The sequence below is a fragment of the Sylvia atricapilla genome, chromosome 5, assembly GCF_009819655.1.
Source record: "Sylvia atricapilla isolate bSylAtr1 chromosome 5, bSylAtr1.pri, whole genome shotgun sequence".
NCBI classification, from domain to species: Eukaryota; Metazoa; Chordata; class Aves; order Passeriformes; family Sylviidae; genus Sylvia; species Sylvia atricapilla.
Genome location: NC_089144.1, coordinates 8,779,456 through 8,797,069, shown reverse-complemented (window position 1 = coordinate 8,797,069; position 17,614 = coordinate 8,779,456). Strand labels below are relative to the sequence as shown.

Here is a 17,614-nt window from a genome sequence, read left to right as displayed (position 1 = left end):
TGGATGTCAGGAAATCCTTGAAAACTCCTGAGCCATTTTAGCATAGAAAATTGTTCTTTTTCTGGTGTCTCTACAGAGGAATTCTTGTTTCCAGCCATTCAAACTATGCTATGAAGACATTGCACAAATGTGAATATGTAGAAGACATTTAGAAGACAGATACCCCCATTTATTTTGTTTCTAGTGTAGTAGGCTGCATGTTGTCTGTAATTTTTTTATTACCCATTTCAGGATTCAGTTTTAATGCAATTTTGTGCAAACAAGCTGGACAAGAAGGACTTCTTTGGGAAATCTGATCCTTTCCTTGTATTTCATCGAAGCAATGAAGATGGCAGGTAGGTGCTGAGTATTTTTTCTGCTCATAGTTAGGCAACCTAATTATTTACAGATAATATAGTTTTCTTTTTTTTACATTTTTCAGATTAAGCTGTGTTTATTTTATAATGTTTGTTGGATTTCAGTTTGTCATGCTATGCTGCATAAGAATAAAACTATTGCAACAAATTGATCAAATACTGCAGTTTAGGGTTTTAAGAGGTAAATATCTCATAAATATAGAGCACTATGACAATTTAATAAAACAGCAAAAGTAACACTATTTATCTAAGATATAGTGTGCATTTAAATTAAATAGAATTCTCAAAGAGAATTGTAGCTGCAAAATATGCTAATGCTAAGAAATTGTGTTAGATAAAACCATTTTATACTGCAAATTTAAATTAGGAAATATCATGTATCTTTTTGACAGAGTTCTAGGAAACTGAATTTAAAAATCCCTGAAATAAAATTTATGTTTTTTTACAAATGGCTGTTTACTACATTCACGCTTTAATTTTTTTAAGTGGGCTAATCTCTTCTGTTCCACTGCTAAGCCTTGACATGCACTGGCAAACACAACACTCTGCCTTTGTGGGGCTCTACTGGCAGGTTAAGATCTCTTGGAAACTGAAAGTCCTCACATCTCACATATATCAAACCAGAGGCTAGAGATGTATGATACTAAGTTTGTTCTCTAGCTTAAGTGGAACAGTTGCAAACAAATCTGTGTATGGGAGTGTGTGTGTTACCTGCTCTTTTTCTCTTGGAGGCAGATTACAGGGACAGTTTCCTGAGTAAACACTGCATATGTAAAACTGCAGGCTTGGAGGAGTTTTGGCTCCTTTGTGAGTGGCATTGAGGTCACCTGTGAAACTTCTCTGGGTATTACTGGGGGTGCTGGTACCAGCAGCCTCTCTTGGCCTTGGGTGCTGTTCTTTTCCATCTCCTTCTAAGCCAGGGATGAGCCAGTGATGCTTTATGAGTCTCCTGAATCCAGCAGGATGTTAGGGCAGTACTTCTGCACCTGTGGCAGAAGGATGCTTTCTCTTTTTGGTTTTTTTTCTTGGCTTTAGGCATGTCTTCTGAATCATAGCCAGGATAAAAGCATAGACGTTTGGGGCGCAAGGAGCTCATTCCCTCAAAGGATAACTTTAGTTGCAACTGGATGAAGAATTTCAGTAATGATTTCACCAGTGACCTTGTTTCTTGTTTTCTTTTGAAAAATTCAGTCCCCAAAATGGGGACCTTCAAAAGATGTGTTTTAATTTTGCATCATTTAGAGGAAGCAGAATGTGCTAATACAGTTCATGAGAGGAGGTGATCATGGAATCTCACAGAGATTTATATGTTTTACCTAAGACAACCCTGGTTAAAAAATCATGGACATAAAATAGGGGAATAAGAATCTGAAAGCCATCATTCCCTTGGCTCAGTTTCTTAATCTCTAAGCAAGAGTTAGTTCCTCATAAGATCACTTTCTGGATCTGTGACTAATTCCTGCATGTACAAGGTCTGTTAAAACAAGTGGGATGGAAACTGCTCTTCCCTGAAATATTCACTGAATGATTATAGTTCCTGTTGAAGTTTTGGGTAAAAACATTTTAGATTTAGAGTTGTTTAGCACTCTAGTCTGCAATCTCTCTCCAGTGAATCTCTTCAGTCTTCCCTTCCTTCTGATTTCACTATATTTCTTTTTTTCTTACCTTATATTTTATATGGACTTTGTATGTATGAATGATTGCAGTTCTTTTAATTCCATCCTTGATGATATTAAAAAAAAAAAAAGTAAATAAATATGAAATATATCCTTTATTTTTTGTTTTAATTACAGTTTTACAATCTGCCACAAAACAGAAGTTGTAAAAAATACATTAAATCCTGTGTGGCAGGCATTCAAGATTTCTGTCCGAGCACTGTGCAATGGAGACTATGACAGGTGAGCTGTAGCTTAAGTTTTTTAGCATATACAGTTTTTTCCTCCCCAACCTATGTGTTCTTTTGTGTTTAACTTTATCTATCCAGTCCAGCCCCTGGTGTTATTTAATCAACATTTTGAAAGGGTAATAGGTGTTCAAAACCATTCATCACATTAAAGAATTAAGAAAAATAAGGCAGATATGCTAAATCTGTAGGAAATGCTAGTGGTGTTTTCTAGAAAAAAATTCTTTGCTCTCTATGGTGTGAATTAGAAACAGAAAGAAAAGACTAATTTAAAGCATGGTCTCTGTGACAAGTGTACACAAGTAGTTTTTATTGTTTCAATGAAAAACAATTGATGACCTGTTTTCCTTGGGTGACAATGCAATGTCAGAGGATGCTGATAAATGAAAGCCTTTAAAATACATAGATTAGTAGATGAGAAAAACAGAAGTTAGTCATCTTCAGATTTGAAGTTTTCAGTGGTGCTGTGCAAAAGGATCTATCTTTACATGGTAATAATAACAAGTTTTTAATCAACATTTTACCACTAATAACAAACAATGGAAATTTCAGTGGAAATGGTTATTTTTAGACTCCTTAAATATAGCCATGTTGGTTACTCTTTCGCTTAGATGCAATAAAAATGGAGCAATTTTGTAATGAGCATATTCAAATAGAATTTTTTACTTGTATTTGGGTTAATGTGCATAATACATAAGCAAAATAGTATTCATTAAGCTAGTCTCTGGACACTTTACTGTTTATCATAAAAAAAAAAAAGTTTTCATAATAATTAGAAAAGATGTTGTGATGCAGGCATATTGAAATAACCCCAGCATTCCAAATTAAGGGAACTTAAAAGTGTAATAGCACTCCTCTAATTAGTATTGTATATCTATTGTTGACCTACTTACAACATAATGTGCTCAGTGAATAAAGGCTCCATGAAACACAGTCCTGCATACAACAATCATTTTTCAGATTAAGAAGTAGTCATTAGCTGTCAGGTTAATTCAAATTAAGCTGCTGATAGTCCAGAAAAAACTTTGAAAGTTTGGGGTTTTTTTTAATTAGAAACCCTTTTCTTTCTAAAGGTAAGGATTAACTTCCTGACATCCACATGGTAATACATAAAAACATAAACCTCTGAGGTCTCTTTCAGATAGTGATAGTTTTATGGATAAAATTTTAGTGCTCTGGGTCCTGTGATAGATGTGAAAGGTGGGAATAATGTTATTAGTGAAAACCTGTCACAATAAATGGTTATTCTGGTGTGGGGGAGACTAAATCTTCAACTAGTGCATGCTTGTGAGTGACCTCTGTCCACGTTTTCATTATGGAATGACCAGGATTTGCATCATTTTTCTCAAACTGTGCAATTATACAGTGTTTTCAGACATCACAGGAATGGCATTTCAGTACTGCAGTAGTACTTAGTGTCTAATGTCTTTGTTCTTTCTTTTTCTTAGTATGAGCTCTCAAAAGGCACTTAGAGTTATTTTCTGCATAAAAGTTTTAAAACAGAGATACCCATCTCTTACCTTGATGATTTTTAAATGAAAGTGGGTTTTTTTAATATTAAAATAGGAAACCCATCCTCTAAACTGTGTCCTTTAAGGTAAAGGTTAAATTTCAGTATGTGAAGATTGGAAAGGTCTTTTCATATCTTGCATATCATGCAAAATAGATAAAAGTCAAGATCTGTAATTAATCCTTTAATATGAAATAAATTTCAGCAGAGAGGAGCTTTATTCAAGGATGAATTGCTCTTACTTCAGGTACCTGTCTGAAGATCCTTCTCAGAAATTTATCTTGATATTCTTAATAATTTATTTTAATAATCCAAGTTTTGTCACTGAGATAATTTTGCTATTTGAACACAGACTTGTAAGACAATTCAAAACTTAAATCCCACTAAACCTTATGTAAATCTTAACTTAGTGATGTGTTCTGTCTGTCATAACAGGCTTTGAAATGTAAGTAAAATAATGGTTGTCTAAGGAAAAAGACACTGATATTGCCTTTTTTTTGCTGAATTCCTCTGAAGGTGAAAGTAGTTTCCTTTGAAGGTTGAAATACTTGATGGGATGAAAGAGATTTGGAGTTGTTTTTCACTTGGTTCTGCAGCACAACTTTCACTTTAATCAGTTTTTGTTATAAGGTGACTTAAATCCAACCTGAATTATGCAAGAGCTATAAAAATATAACAAATGGTGTGGTTAGGAGCCTTTAAACTTGAGTTGAAAAGAGGTACATCCAGACAAAACAACTCCTCCTTAAACTATTTTGGAATATAAAAAATGTGGAAAAACATCCGGATGTGAACTATTTGATATTTTATTGTATATAATGTCAGTTGTTGCTCAGCTTTATCCTCAATGAGTCCCTTCTTAGTAAAAAAAACTAATCAATATATATTTGACTGTATGTAATTGGAAGAATGAGGAGCAGTTTCCATGGAAGCACATTATAAAGGAATTGCTTAGATTCTTGTCCCATCTTAATAAAACAACTCTCATGACTTCACTTCATGTGAAACTGTTCTGAAGAATAAAAGTAAGTTAAGTTGTTGCTCAACATACAGGAGGTCTGGAGGTTTTATTTTTCTATCCCATTTTCAGTTTATTTTAGGCCAAATAGGATTCACTGTTAATGACAGTTGAATTTCCTTACATAGATACACTTTCTTTAGTAAAAGGAGATGAAGAAAACTATATGCTATCTCTAGCCTCATATATCTTTCCTGTTTCATCAAGAATGTTGATGATAATATGCTCTGTAGTATTTGCATTTTAAGAAATCCACTCTTGAAGTAAGTATGTGAAATATGATTGATCTTTACTGAGGAAATTGCTTTTTCCTTTTTATCTGTTTCCCAGTCATCCCTGAAGCTAGGTTAGAGCTGTCCTCAAGGGTTCACTTTACTCATAAGGAAACAGTTCTTAAAAACTTTGATAATACTTTAAGGTTTAAGGAATCATTTATTTAAATAACCACAGAAAATTCAGAGCATCAGCAAGTAAAAATATATTGGTTAAACTTCCAATGTGTTTTATTGTTTCCTTAGCTTCCACTGTATTTAGACATTGATTTATGAAGATGTGTTCTGTTACCTGACAGGCTATTTGCTGCCCCATGAGAAATGACTGAAAAATTCTGCTTTTTGGATTTGGCACAATTGATGCACCCCTGTGCTATTAATCTTAAAAGCAATCTGGGTACATACTTAACATTTTAATAGGGTTGTGTTGCTGTTGTTGTTGTTTATATTTTTTTTTATTATTTTAGGACAATTAAAGTAGAAGTATATGACTGGGATAGAGATGGAAGGTAAGATGTTATCCCTGCATGTTTATACACATTTTAAAACATATAAATATTTAGTGTCCAGCATAATATTAGAGAAAGTTAGGTAATTGTCAATATTTAAAGGTAGAGGTACTGGAAAGATTCTGCTGTGATACAGCTCTATGTTTTGCAGTTGTGGTAAATACTGATGCATAGCCTACTTCAAACCTGCTGTGTGTATATTCATCCATGGAACATGATAAAATGCACATACCTGCAATGGCTACTCATGGGGCCTAAATATTGCAGTATAGAAGCCACCTATTAATTACCTTAATTTCAGATTGGGTCTGAATGTTCATTTCCATGTCTGCCTTTATCAAAACATTATTGTAAACTCTGGAGTTGGAAGGCCTGAGTTTTGTACACCTCTCTTTGAAAGAGGACAGTGGAATGGACCTGGAATTTCTGTTGCTAAATTCAGGAAAGATATCTGTTAATCTTAATATCTGTGAACCCCAGTGTACTGGCTGTACATTTTTTTTTTGAAGAAATGAGCCTTTCAAATTGCCTTTATTTTGACAAACAAGGTAGAATTATTCTTTAACACAGTGGAATGATACCTCTTGTTCTTTTAAAAATGTTTCAGCTTAATATCTTAATACTTTGATTCGAAATCATATGCATACATTTTGGTACTAGAAACATGGAAATATGTTTATTTCCATTTATCTTTAAGTTGGTGCATCTTAATTATTTCCTATTAATCTCAATTTATATTTTAAACCATATGGATATGCACTTGCATTTTGATTTTTTAAAATATATTATTTATTCTCCAGTAATGTCTTTAATACTACCAATGCAATTTGCTTCTAGTGTTATAAATAATGATATTGTGCTTCTGTGGTTAACATGTCTTGTAATCATGATAGGCAAATTTATGCTGTGCTGCTGTTTGTTTCCTTGCTGACAAGATCCAAAAGCCTATTCAGCTTTCTTGGGTTGTAATTTTGTCTTTTTGGTTTTCCATCATGAAGCCTGTTGATCTATAAGCATTCTTATCTCATGTTTACCCTCTATGAATACCTGCCAGTGTAAATTCATCCTTCTTTATCATATATTCCCTGGAGAGAAAAAATAACATATTCTAGCAATTAAAATAAGTGTATTTAAATTTAAAAAGCCATACTAGCAAAAAAATCATTGCATCCCTGTTGAAACTTCTGTTAACATTCTTTTCTCAATGAGATTTGACAAATCCTTAAAAATTTTATGTATTTGTGTATAAACTACAGTTTTTGAAAATAAGCTAGCAATGAAAAGTTAAATTGTATTGCCCAGTTAATAAAAACTAAGGATTATATTTTATCATGGAATCAAACCCCATGTGCTGTCTCATTTTATCCAAAATCTGTAAGATTAAAAAGGAAAGGAAGAAATCTGACAGTCAAATAACACTAACTGCAAGTCTGAGTAAAATTTTGAACATTCTGTAGATTTTAGGCATATTTGCCTCTCCAGTCTCAAATAGTTTCAAATATTACCTGCATTTGCTCACGTTATAAGCTGAATACCTATAAAATTAATATCTGAAAAACAAAAAGTGAAGGATATCATTTACATGTTTTCATTTTTATTCTAATGGTTTGGGGTTTTTTTTTGCTTTCTGTCTATTTTGAATTTAGAAGCACACTGAGCACTGACATCTTACATGTAAAATTCCCCTGAAAGATGATACAGCACTCATCTCATGTGACTTTAGACAATGCAAAAATCAGACAAATAGATTGGACTAATCATTTAAGCTACTTCAGTGGCTTGCAGGGGAAAATGGTCTGATTGAATCAATCCTAGCTGAAATGAATTGTCAGTTGGTAGTGCCTATACACTTACATAGTGATCATAGCAAAACCTAAGTGCCTAATTTAACTTTGACATTGCCAAGTATATCTGAAATGAATCCCGTTCAAGAGTTACTCTAACAAGTTTTTGCACAACTCTGCTGCTCCTCAGTTTATATTAATTTCCATTTGTGATGGACAGTTTTTATAAGCTGTTGTTACACCATCTGGACACCTCACCCCACTGAATCTCTTTGCTCCAGAGATGTGCAGACTGGGCAGGACCAATCTTTGAAAGATTGCCTGCTCTCTAGATAGCAAAGGAAGTTATTCTCAATATTACAGACTGTTCTGCAATCAGGAAGACCAAGTTATGGTGCATATACTTGATTTCTGAATCATGACTTCATTTTGACTTCCTGAGTCTAAGAAGTTTTTTCCGCTTTTCCCCATTCTATGTTGCCTGTGCTTGGAAAAATAGCACCATTGTGCTTTGGGTTGAGCTTCTTACTTCATGTTCCTAAATTATGTTGTTACAGTAATTGTAATGTAATATCATGATCATATTATTGTCATCAGAGAGCTCTTATTTATTTTCAAGCATCACATAAAACTTCCTGACAAAGTAATACATGTCCTTGGTAACATTAACACCATTAATTATTAAGCATCTCTTTGTGTCAAACCAGTTTTTGCACAAAAATTGTCAAAATGTGAACAACTTGTTCTGATACCTTTTATTGCTTCTAAGAGCAGTATGAAGCCCAAAATATTTGATGCTATAAGTCACAAAAGTTGGTTTTGTTACTTGGGACAAGCCCAGTTGTTTGACAGAGTCACATTTTTAGAGCTTTTTTACTGAGTGTCCTTATACATGAAGCACTTGCAGACAGGTGTAACAGAAGTAAAAAATAAGATAGTGCACAACTTCACATCAGCAATACTATGATATTTTTAGTTCTCTCTGAAAGCTTTTTCATTTAATTTCAGAAAAAAATTCACTTAGCATATATGTTGCAGAAGTCGTTTCACAGTCCTGATGTTTATGATCTGTTACATAGAAAAAGGGGCGTGTGAGTTATAATGCTGTAAATATTGTCATGGGGCCACAGCATTCATCTGAAAATATGAATACTGAAGGAGAGATTTTAAATTTCAGATTCTAAGCTCTTTCACCTTACTTTTTGTCCTTTGTCTTCCTTCTCCAGATAGATAGTTCATTTTTAAATTCTTGCATTTTTTTACTCATTGACATCTTTCTGATTATGATTGTCCTTTTCTCTATCTTTTTTTTTCCTTTAGATAATAAAAAATTCAAAGTTAATACCATTTTGAAAATTATTTTTAGCACTTCAAAACACAGGGCTAAAAGTGGAAAACTTAGGGAGATGAGCTTTAAGTGATTATTCTGTGTGCTAAGACTCTGGTTCAGTGTTCTGATGTGCCACTCATGGCTGAAAGTCTGTAAGTCTAGGAAAATTTCATGTTGGGCAGGAAAAGAGAATAAGTACTTTGGATTCTCAATCCAGAGACTAATAAAGACTGATGATTAATATTAGAATATTATCTTAATGACTTAAACATCTGGCAAAGACATATTTTGTCCAACGGGTGCCCAGCCTTCAGAGCCAGCCATGTGGTGGCATGTACATCCACCTGAACACCGAGTGTAAAGGTCCAAGCTGATGCTCTTTTAAGTGCAGAGTGCTCTGAGACTGGTTATGTATGCCCATACTTTTTTAACATGATTCATCAGAGGAATCCTATCTTTCTAGCTCAAGTCTTGTCAGTGTTTGTGTGTAGCCATAGGGAAAGGAGGCTTTCCAATGTCTCTTAGAATTAAAGGAGGAATTGTTTTTAAGCAGAATGGATTCTTTTGCTCCCTAGAGACAGTCCTGTCTGGAATGGCTCATGTTTCCTGTTTGCTGCAGCAGGTTTGTAGGTAGTCATTGAACTATTGTTTGAACTTCTGCCTTCAAAATATACAACCTGATTTGAAAATAAAAGGTTAGAACTGTTACAAAAGGGGAAAGTTCCATTTTAAGCAATAGATATTTTTCTTCAGTGCCATGGTTACCCAAGGTTAAATACACCTTGTGGATGGCTTCCTCTGTTCCATGCTAAAATAGCTCTTGCAGTCTGGAGAGCATTTAAGCAGATATACTTCCAAAATACATTTCTTAGGAAAAGTCTTTGGTTTGGAAGGAATTTGATGATCTTCCAGCTGAAGGGGAAGTGTTTCATGTGAGGTGGCCTGTTCTGAATCTGGATTGTGAGAAATACCTTTAACATACAGTATTTCTCAACTTTCTTACAGTATGCTTTGCTTATTTTGTATTAGCATGATGACTGAACCTTTTAGTTGTTTGAATTACATATTTTTTGAATTCATGCTGATTTCAGAAAATGAGATTTATATTTGAGGGGATTTCTTTTATTTAATTTCATTATGAATAAAGCAAGAAAGAAATTTTATGTTGCTATGGATTGTTTCCATTTTTCATCTTGCAACATTCAGATTTATTTAGATTTGCTTTTAATATTTATAGCTTAATTAGAATGGTGCCGAATTTCTTAAAAACAAGTTTTGCAAGTCACAAAGTCATAAAACTTTGGATTTCCATTTTAGTTTACCATTGGAGGGAAGGTAAAACAATTAGCTTCATAGCTCACCACATGTGGAGGCAGAGTGTAGAGGAAATACAATGCCTTCTTAGGGCACAGCAGGGAAAATCTGGAGCAGCAGTGGGGAAAGTTCAGCTGGGCAGAGCAGAGAATGGGGACAGAACTTGTGACTGCTGGGAGTTGTGTAGCTGATCCTTTGGGCACTGACCCCTGCAGTCTTTCCATTCCAGGTACCTGGCTGAGATACAAACCTGCAGCTCAGTCCTGTCTGGAAGCTCTGTGGTTTCTGTGCCCCAGTTCCCTGAGCCCGGGCCTCTTCCTCAGCTTCCCCCACTGCAGCTCCCTCTGGCCACTGTGCTCACAGTGCCTCCTTGGCAGTGTGCCCCCCCTGCATTGACAAAGCAGTTTTTATACCTTGAATAGCAGCACAGGAGTGCCAAATGTATTCTTGGAGCTGGAGCAGAATTTAGAAAGGAGAAGCTTGATAACCACTCCTTTGCTGTTAGGTTGAGATTTACTTTAATGCCATAAGCTGAGCAGCCTCAGTGGATTGCTTTTCTCTTCCATGATGGGAAGGCAGAGGAGCTGAAATAAACTTTGAGTCTTCCCCTTAAAAGTTCAATGTCATGTTACACAGATTGGGAGGGCTGGTCTTTTCTGGCTTAAGTTACTCCTTTCATGCTTTCAGTAACTCCCTTTCTCTCACATAGCCTCATACACAGTTCAGAGTTTGTAGTGCCAGTGGTCATCCACTGAGGGAATGGTGACAGTAGCCTGCTCTGTTTTTTCAGATTCTGTAAACGTACACTGGGGTGGATCACTGATCTACAACATAGTTCTCATTGTGCAGCTGAGTTAAACAAAAACCATCAAAAATTTTTAGGCTAATACTTTCCAACTCTAAATTTGCATTACTAATAGGATGGACACAAAACAGAGAGAATCATAAAGATTTTAAGCAAATTGTATCTGTTGCCAATACTTGTTTCTTGGGTGTCAGTTCATATTGGCTGTGTCTCTCTTTTGCATTAATCAATAAAATACATGTTTAAATTCCTAAATGTGGTGCACTTGATTTAAAATCTTATTTTTCAAACAGCCATGATTTCATTGGAGAATTCACAACAAGTTACAGAGAGCTGTCAAGAGGGCAATCTCAGTTCAATGTTTATGAGGTAAGTATTAAGAATATTTACTCACTCTCAGGGAAATACATGAGAACAATGGAAAGCTATTATTGCCACTAATGTGGTAGTTAAACCTGCACAGCTATAATCCTTTTTTTCTTTTTTTTTTCTTTTTATTTTTAAATAATTTTTTTGCTTCTGTATGGTGTACAGAGTTTTGCTATTCCTTAAGGTATCCTTTAATTGGTCTCAGACTACTGCCATTAAATTTTACTGTTTTTATAGTCCTAATGTAGGTGGTAACAAATATAATGGTTTAGGTAAAGAAGGCAGGGAAGCAGGATGCTCCAATTATGTGCTGCACTTTTATTATGAAGATGAGCAAAGGTGCTGTGCAGAGTAGGACAAAGATAACGGAAAGCCATGGGATTTTTCTTATTTGGATCCAAGATCAACCCCAGAGTTACAGCAGTTTCCTGTGAATAGTGTCATAACACAGATTACTGTGTGCAGTGGAAATGTCCTCTCCTGTTGTATCACTGACATGAATACTACCCTACCAGGAATATTCTGTCATAACATCTTCAGTAATTTTTCAGTTTCTTAAATGTAGTGTCAGTATCACACTCCCAGCAACAGTGTGTATTTCCTGAGCAGCTCATGTTAGCCTCCCCACTCTGCAGTCCTCCGTTCTTGAGTACTGCTTCTACTTGATCAGTCTGTACAGTAATACAACAAAAAATACTGGGCAAATTCTTTTTTAAATGTTTTGCTTTTACAGACTAACCCAAGGCAGGTAGAGAAGTTTGAGTGAATGTCCCATATTTAAAGATTAGTAACCTTGCTAGAGCCACCTCTTTGCAATTGAGCTTTTTGTAATAGGTTAATTATAATTCATGTAGCTGTCCAGGTTCTTGCAGGGATGTAAAATTTCTAGAGGCTAAAAAATGTTGTTTGATTTCTAAAGTTGAATCAAAAATAAAAAAAGCCCTTGTAAAAATTACAATAATTATAGTCCTATGAATTACAGGAGAGAAACAAGCTGTCATTTCATTCATCTTTGCTCCCAAGTATATGCCTTGTTTCCCATGATATTTCACTCCAAGCTCTAGTGCAGTTCCTTGCAATTCCTAAGAAGCCAATTGTCAAGTTACCTGAAGCAGAAAGTTCAAGTGAATCTTCTCTTTGGCATTTAATGACTGCTGGCAAGCAATATGCTGCTAATTCAGGCCTGACCATTGAATTCTGGGGAGCAGTGAATGAACTGCCACAGGGCAGACAGGCAGCCTGTTACTTTCATCTTCCTCTTCTGGGCAAACGTCAGCACGAGTCACTTTCTGGCTAAGATTTTGGTTCAACAAGAATTACTGCATTGTTTAATTACCACCATTACACAGGCTTAATCTATTGCTCATCAGACACTGTTAAGGGGAGGGGCAGGAGTTACTTGGTATTTTTTGAGTGTTAACGGGCTTATATGTGTATAAAGGAGTAAAAGCTTTGCAGAATACTTACTGTGTAACATTAGTGTGGCATACAGGAGGAAAAGAATGAGTCACTTGTTTAGCCTGTTTGGGAAGACCTCAAATCGTAGTTGTCTCTTCCTGCCTTACATTTCACTGCTGTTCTGTGTTGTACAAGGAGTAAGATCCTTAAATGTTATTTCATTTTGGTTGGAGGAGAAGTGTTACTAGTTTGCCCATTTTCAGGCAAAATTCTTCAAATGTTTTGTACCACTGATAAGTGACTAAGGTTTCATTGGGAATGTTTTTATTCGTTATCATTTGCAGAACATCTGTGAGCAGTTAACAGTGAAACTTGGCAGTAAACCATAAGGCATTGAATTTCCTAGATACATAGGAGATCGTTGAATGACCTAATTAACAAAATAATGTTTTGCTTCCAATTCCATGTGCATTTCTGGAAAAGAAGGAGTACATTTTCATGTGTATGTAACAAAATTATCCGAGACTTGCCTTTTGTAGGTATCCAGAAGGGAAAAAAATATTGGTGGCTACAGTGAGAAATTTTATAGGCATGGGTCCCAGACATCCAGGAAAACTGTTTAATGCTTTGTAGTCCAGCTCTGTGAAGATCTTGGGTCTGGGGAGTGCACTGAGGCACCCCCCAACTCCTGTATGCCAGTCAGGTGGTGATCTTCAACATTTTCATGAAATTACCTATTTCATGAAATTCAGTCTTCCTGTCAGCCAGATCCTGTCATTGCACCGAGTATAGAAATTGGGAGTAGAACAACTCTTGTGTTTCTTGAGTGCTGTGAGGAGCAGATGGAAACAGATTAACTGGATTGTGGAGAGATGCGTTGTGAGGTGACAAAGGAGTGACACCATCCATGGAAACGCTGCAATCAGGAATGCAGAAAAATGCAGAATCTTGTGAAAATTCTAAGAGTGTTTCACTGAGCTCTCAGTTATAATGAATATTCTGTTGCCCCCATCCCTTATTTGTCAAATATGAGTACCAGCAGTGCCTCACATGGCTAGTACTGTGAGGATAAATTCACTGGTTTTCAACATGCACATATCCCAGCATCAAGATGCATCAGTAAACAGGTGCTGAATACATGTAGAAAGCACTGGAAGTAGAATACTTTCTGCATTGAAAATACCTTACAGTTATCTTTATATTGGATCATACTGCTTTAATGTTTGTATCTGTGTTTTTAGGTAATAAATCCAAAGAAAAAAGGGAAAAAGAAAAAGTATGTTAATTCTGGAACAGTAAGTAAATATATTTTATGTTATTGGGTGTTTTTCTTCTTGCTTCAAACATAATTTAACAGGATTAGAATAGAACTTTCTGTCAAAACCACAATAAACTATTTACTTTTACACAGCATTTATTTTCAGATGTTTTTTTGTTTGAAGAGTGTGATATAAAATTTGTTCCAAGTGTGTTGTCAAGTCACCAGTGGTTTTCAAAATAAGCTCTACCAAAATTTCAGTCAAATAATTGAAGATATTGGACAGTATATTTTAAATTTTTATTTGAAACATACTTGCACTTTTACAAACACATTTTCTTTTTAATTTCATCTGCTGAGCTAGCATTGTTAAAAGCTAGTACACTTATCATGGCTAAATTGAAAAGAGTAGTCAATTTTTATTGCCAACAGGTTTTTTTGTAAATTTATTCTGAAAGATCTGTTATTATTGTTTGGGATGAGAATTTCTCATTTTTAGTTTGTTTTCCATATTCTGTTCTCATGTTTATGAACCATTTGATAGCAATGTGAGTATTTCCCTACAGCACTTGCTCAGCTTTGATGTCCTGACATCCATGATGTTCAGAACATCATTTAAAAAGGAGTGAAGATAAATGTTGAGGATGGTTATATTGGAAAACCTAAACAGTTGTAAGAGATGTTTTTTGTAAACACATGCACCATGTGGGTTTTTTCCACATGAACAGTTCCACTGAAGTCAGTAGGGCTACTTTCATGCTGAAAAGTAGCCTTGAAGGAATGTTTTGACATCCTCACATTCTTGTCTAACTCTGTTTATCAGTGAGAAAATAAAAACTTATTTTTCTACCTTTGCTTTGAATTATGAAAAATTGGCAGAAGCAGCTTGCCTGTTAAAATTTACCATACAATATCTAATTCATTAGGTAATTTATTCTTTGCTAACATATTCCTTTTATTAAAATCTACCATGTTAAAATCAAGTTCTATTTCATTAAATTAGTGAGTGAGCAACTTATGTAAAGTGGTTATTTTCAACCAGTGCTAAAAGTGCACTCAAAATTCTAGGTATGAAATCTGCCTTAGGGTACAGAAGGACAAAAAAAAGTATTTTCACGTTCAATTTTCGTGTTGATTTTGGTTTGAAATACTTCAGCATCCTCACAAGGATGTGTCTGCATTTGAAAAAACGTATTTTACTCATGTTTGAACAGGCAAAATCAATTGTCATGTTTTTTACTTCCAATTACATCAAAATTTCCAATAAACAGCTGGTAGCGATTTTCTTTCCTTGTTCCTTCTTTACCTTTTCTTTTCTTTTTCCTTCTCTTCTCTTGGTTTTGTAAATTCTTTTTGATATTAAGTCATCTCTGTCCCCATTTGCTCTTACTTCTAGTAGTCCTTCAGGCTTCCCTTCTGCTTCTCCACATGGTCATTTTCTTACGTGCTTGCCTACAGTTTTGTTTTTCTTGTCCTCATCCTTTCCCCAAGATGTTCTTTATTCCACGAATTTTTAAATTTTCAAGCCAGGCACTAAGACCATAATTTTCATTAATAGGAGGTAGAGTTTTGGAGAACTTGGAGTGGGTATAAACCATTGACTGCTATCTCACTATAGCATTTAAGGACTATATGCATAATGTGCACATCTCAAGTTATTATTACTTAAGGGGTCATTTTAAATTCAGGTAGTCAAATTACATACTAGGCAGAAGTGTTTCCAAATATATGGTTAGTTTTAAACAAAACCTAGTAGTGAAATAAAAAATTCAGTGCATAAAACTTGAAGCGTTGGTAGTCATTGCCTATATGTAAGTAAAAACTTTGGCCTCTTTGGGAGTTGGTTCCCATTTTCATTTTTGAACTTCTAAAATCAGTGAAGATATTTGCTTAAATTAATTAGGAACAAGATAACCAGCTGTAAGGACAGATCAACCATTAATATTACTGTGCCAGTAGGAAAATGCAGAGAAATTTTGGTCTTTTTTGCATGGCTATGCAATTGATAGCCTGGTAGGACATTGTTATGGTTTTCTGTTCTCAGCTAGAGGGGTGATTTTAAGCTTAGCTAATCACTCAATCACACAGAATTGTGACAAGGAAATGGGATAGAAGACAGAATTACTACCTGTAATCTCATTCTGAGTCTAAGTTTACAACATAATAGTATTTTCAATATTTATATTTTACTGCAAGTGGACACAAAACTTTGTGATAGACTTCCATTCCCTTTTTATTCCTTGTATCTTTGTTAATGGATTTTCTCTGAGTAGTCACTTAAGCAGTTTTCACTGGCTGCCTGCTCCACTTATGTAATGAGAGAATTTGTGTACATAAAATTAAAATAATTTTAATTATTCATAAATATTACACAATATATGAAGATCTTAAATGCTGGATCTTTTCCACTTGAGTTTATACCTCTGTGAGTTGATTGCTGAAAATGCCAGTAACACCTTTAGATCACTCTGTGTTTTAGATCTCTGTCATTTCTGAATGATAAAATCTGGGACTGCTGAAATTTCTTACCTTTGCATTTTTATATATATAGATATATGTGTGTGCACACACATATACACATACATACACACACACACTATATTTATTTGTAGTATGTATATACTACTTGGAAAAAATTATATATTTCCTATATGAGTATCCTTTACTAGATTTTTGCATTCTAGGCTTGCATTAATACTCAATACTTTAATGTGAGATGAGTAATTACATAAATAATTGTAATTGAGTTCTTTAAACAGTGTTATAGTGCTCATAGAATGGGTGCATTATCATATACCCTGTAATATTCAATTGTAGGTATACACAGAAATCAGAAAACATGTATGTGGTAACCTGCTCTGGAATACAATCTTTTGCACCTTACCTTCTCCTTAAATAAAAAAAAGAAAGAAGGCAATTATAGACTTCTCAATCTGTCTGTTCCCTTTCAAGAGCTGCCTACTGAAATTATTTAATATCTTTTTTTAATCTTCTTTTTTCCCTTAATACTGTAGGAAATTACATCCTAAGGACAGAGCTCGAAAAACATTGTGCTTATGTCTCTGCTTGTTCAACTGGGAAACACACAATTCATGTCTGACTCTCTTTTATTTGCTTTCAGGTAACGTTGCTTTCCTTCCTAATTGAAACAGAAGTTTCATTCCTTGACTATATTAAAGGCGGGTATGTGATTAGCAACAAACCTTTCTTGTTTTCACGATTTCTTTATGGCTCTCAGTAGCATCTGTAAGGAGCTGCATTATTTCCTCATTTTAGGGACTGTACTTTCCTACATAAAGCATGCAGATTGTTACTAAATTATGGAACTTTTACTGTTGGAATTGGAGTTGATACTAAAACACTGGAAACGATTTACCTCTGATTAGCCAGAAAAAATGTAATTAAACAAAAGGGAATGATCTATATATTATTAAATTATTAAAATGCTGTCTGTTTCTTCTGATTATACAGCTTTGGTGTATTTAATACTGGTGTTTATTTAGAGCTTTTCCCCTTCAAAGGCATTTTTCAATTCTAATTAACATTTTTAATATGTTTGATTTCTCATTTGTCATCACTTTTTCTAAAGAGAAGTAGAGACAGGTGTGTCAAATATCTTACCCTAGAAGGTGCCTGGAAGTGTAACCAAGTCTGAAAAATTCCTGGCTTTTAACATCCCTGCCAGAACGTTATACTTCTCTAAAATAAATGAAAATTCGTTATGCATTCCTAGGCACTTATTTTTGGATTTTTGGGGCCATTAAGTTTGAGTATACATTCCACATGTT

At 34.7% G+C, this 17,614-nt stretch overlaps 1 protein-coding gene across 13 annotated transcripts in view; it reads left to right on the top strand.

Annotated features, from left to right (window-relative positions):
* The window catches only part of CPNE8 (copine 8), a 75,589-nt gene that overhangs the window by 36,745 nt on the left and 21,230 nt on the right, over positions 1-17,614 (top strand). For 7 of the 13 annotated variants that reach the window (XR_010743557.1, XM_066318614.1, XM_066318619.1 and 4 more), the window contains 6 exons: positions 232-335; positions 2,150-2,254; positions 5,527-5,568; positions 11,095-11,170; positions 13,810-13,863; positions 16,948-17,009. Coding sequence is in view for 9 of the 13 variants with exons in the window: in XM_066318614.1 (XP_066174711.1) it covers positions 232-335; positions 2,150-2,254; positions 5,527-5,568; positions 11,095-11,170; positions 13,810-13,863; positions 16,948-17,009 (443 nt within the window). In the remaining 4 variants the exon portion in view is untranslated. The other 6 variants (XR_010743559.1, XM_066318615.1, XM_066318622.1 and 3 more) reach the window with 6 other exon arrangements.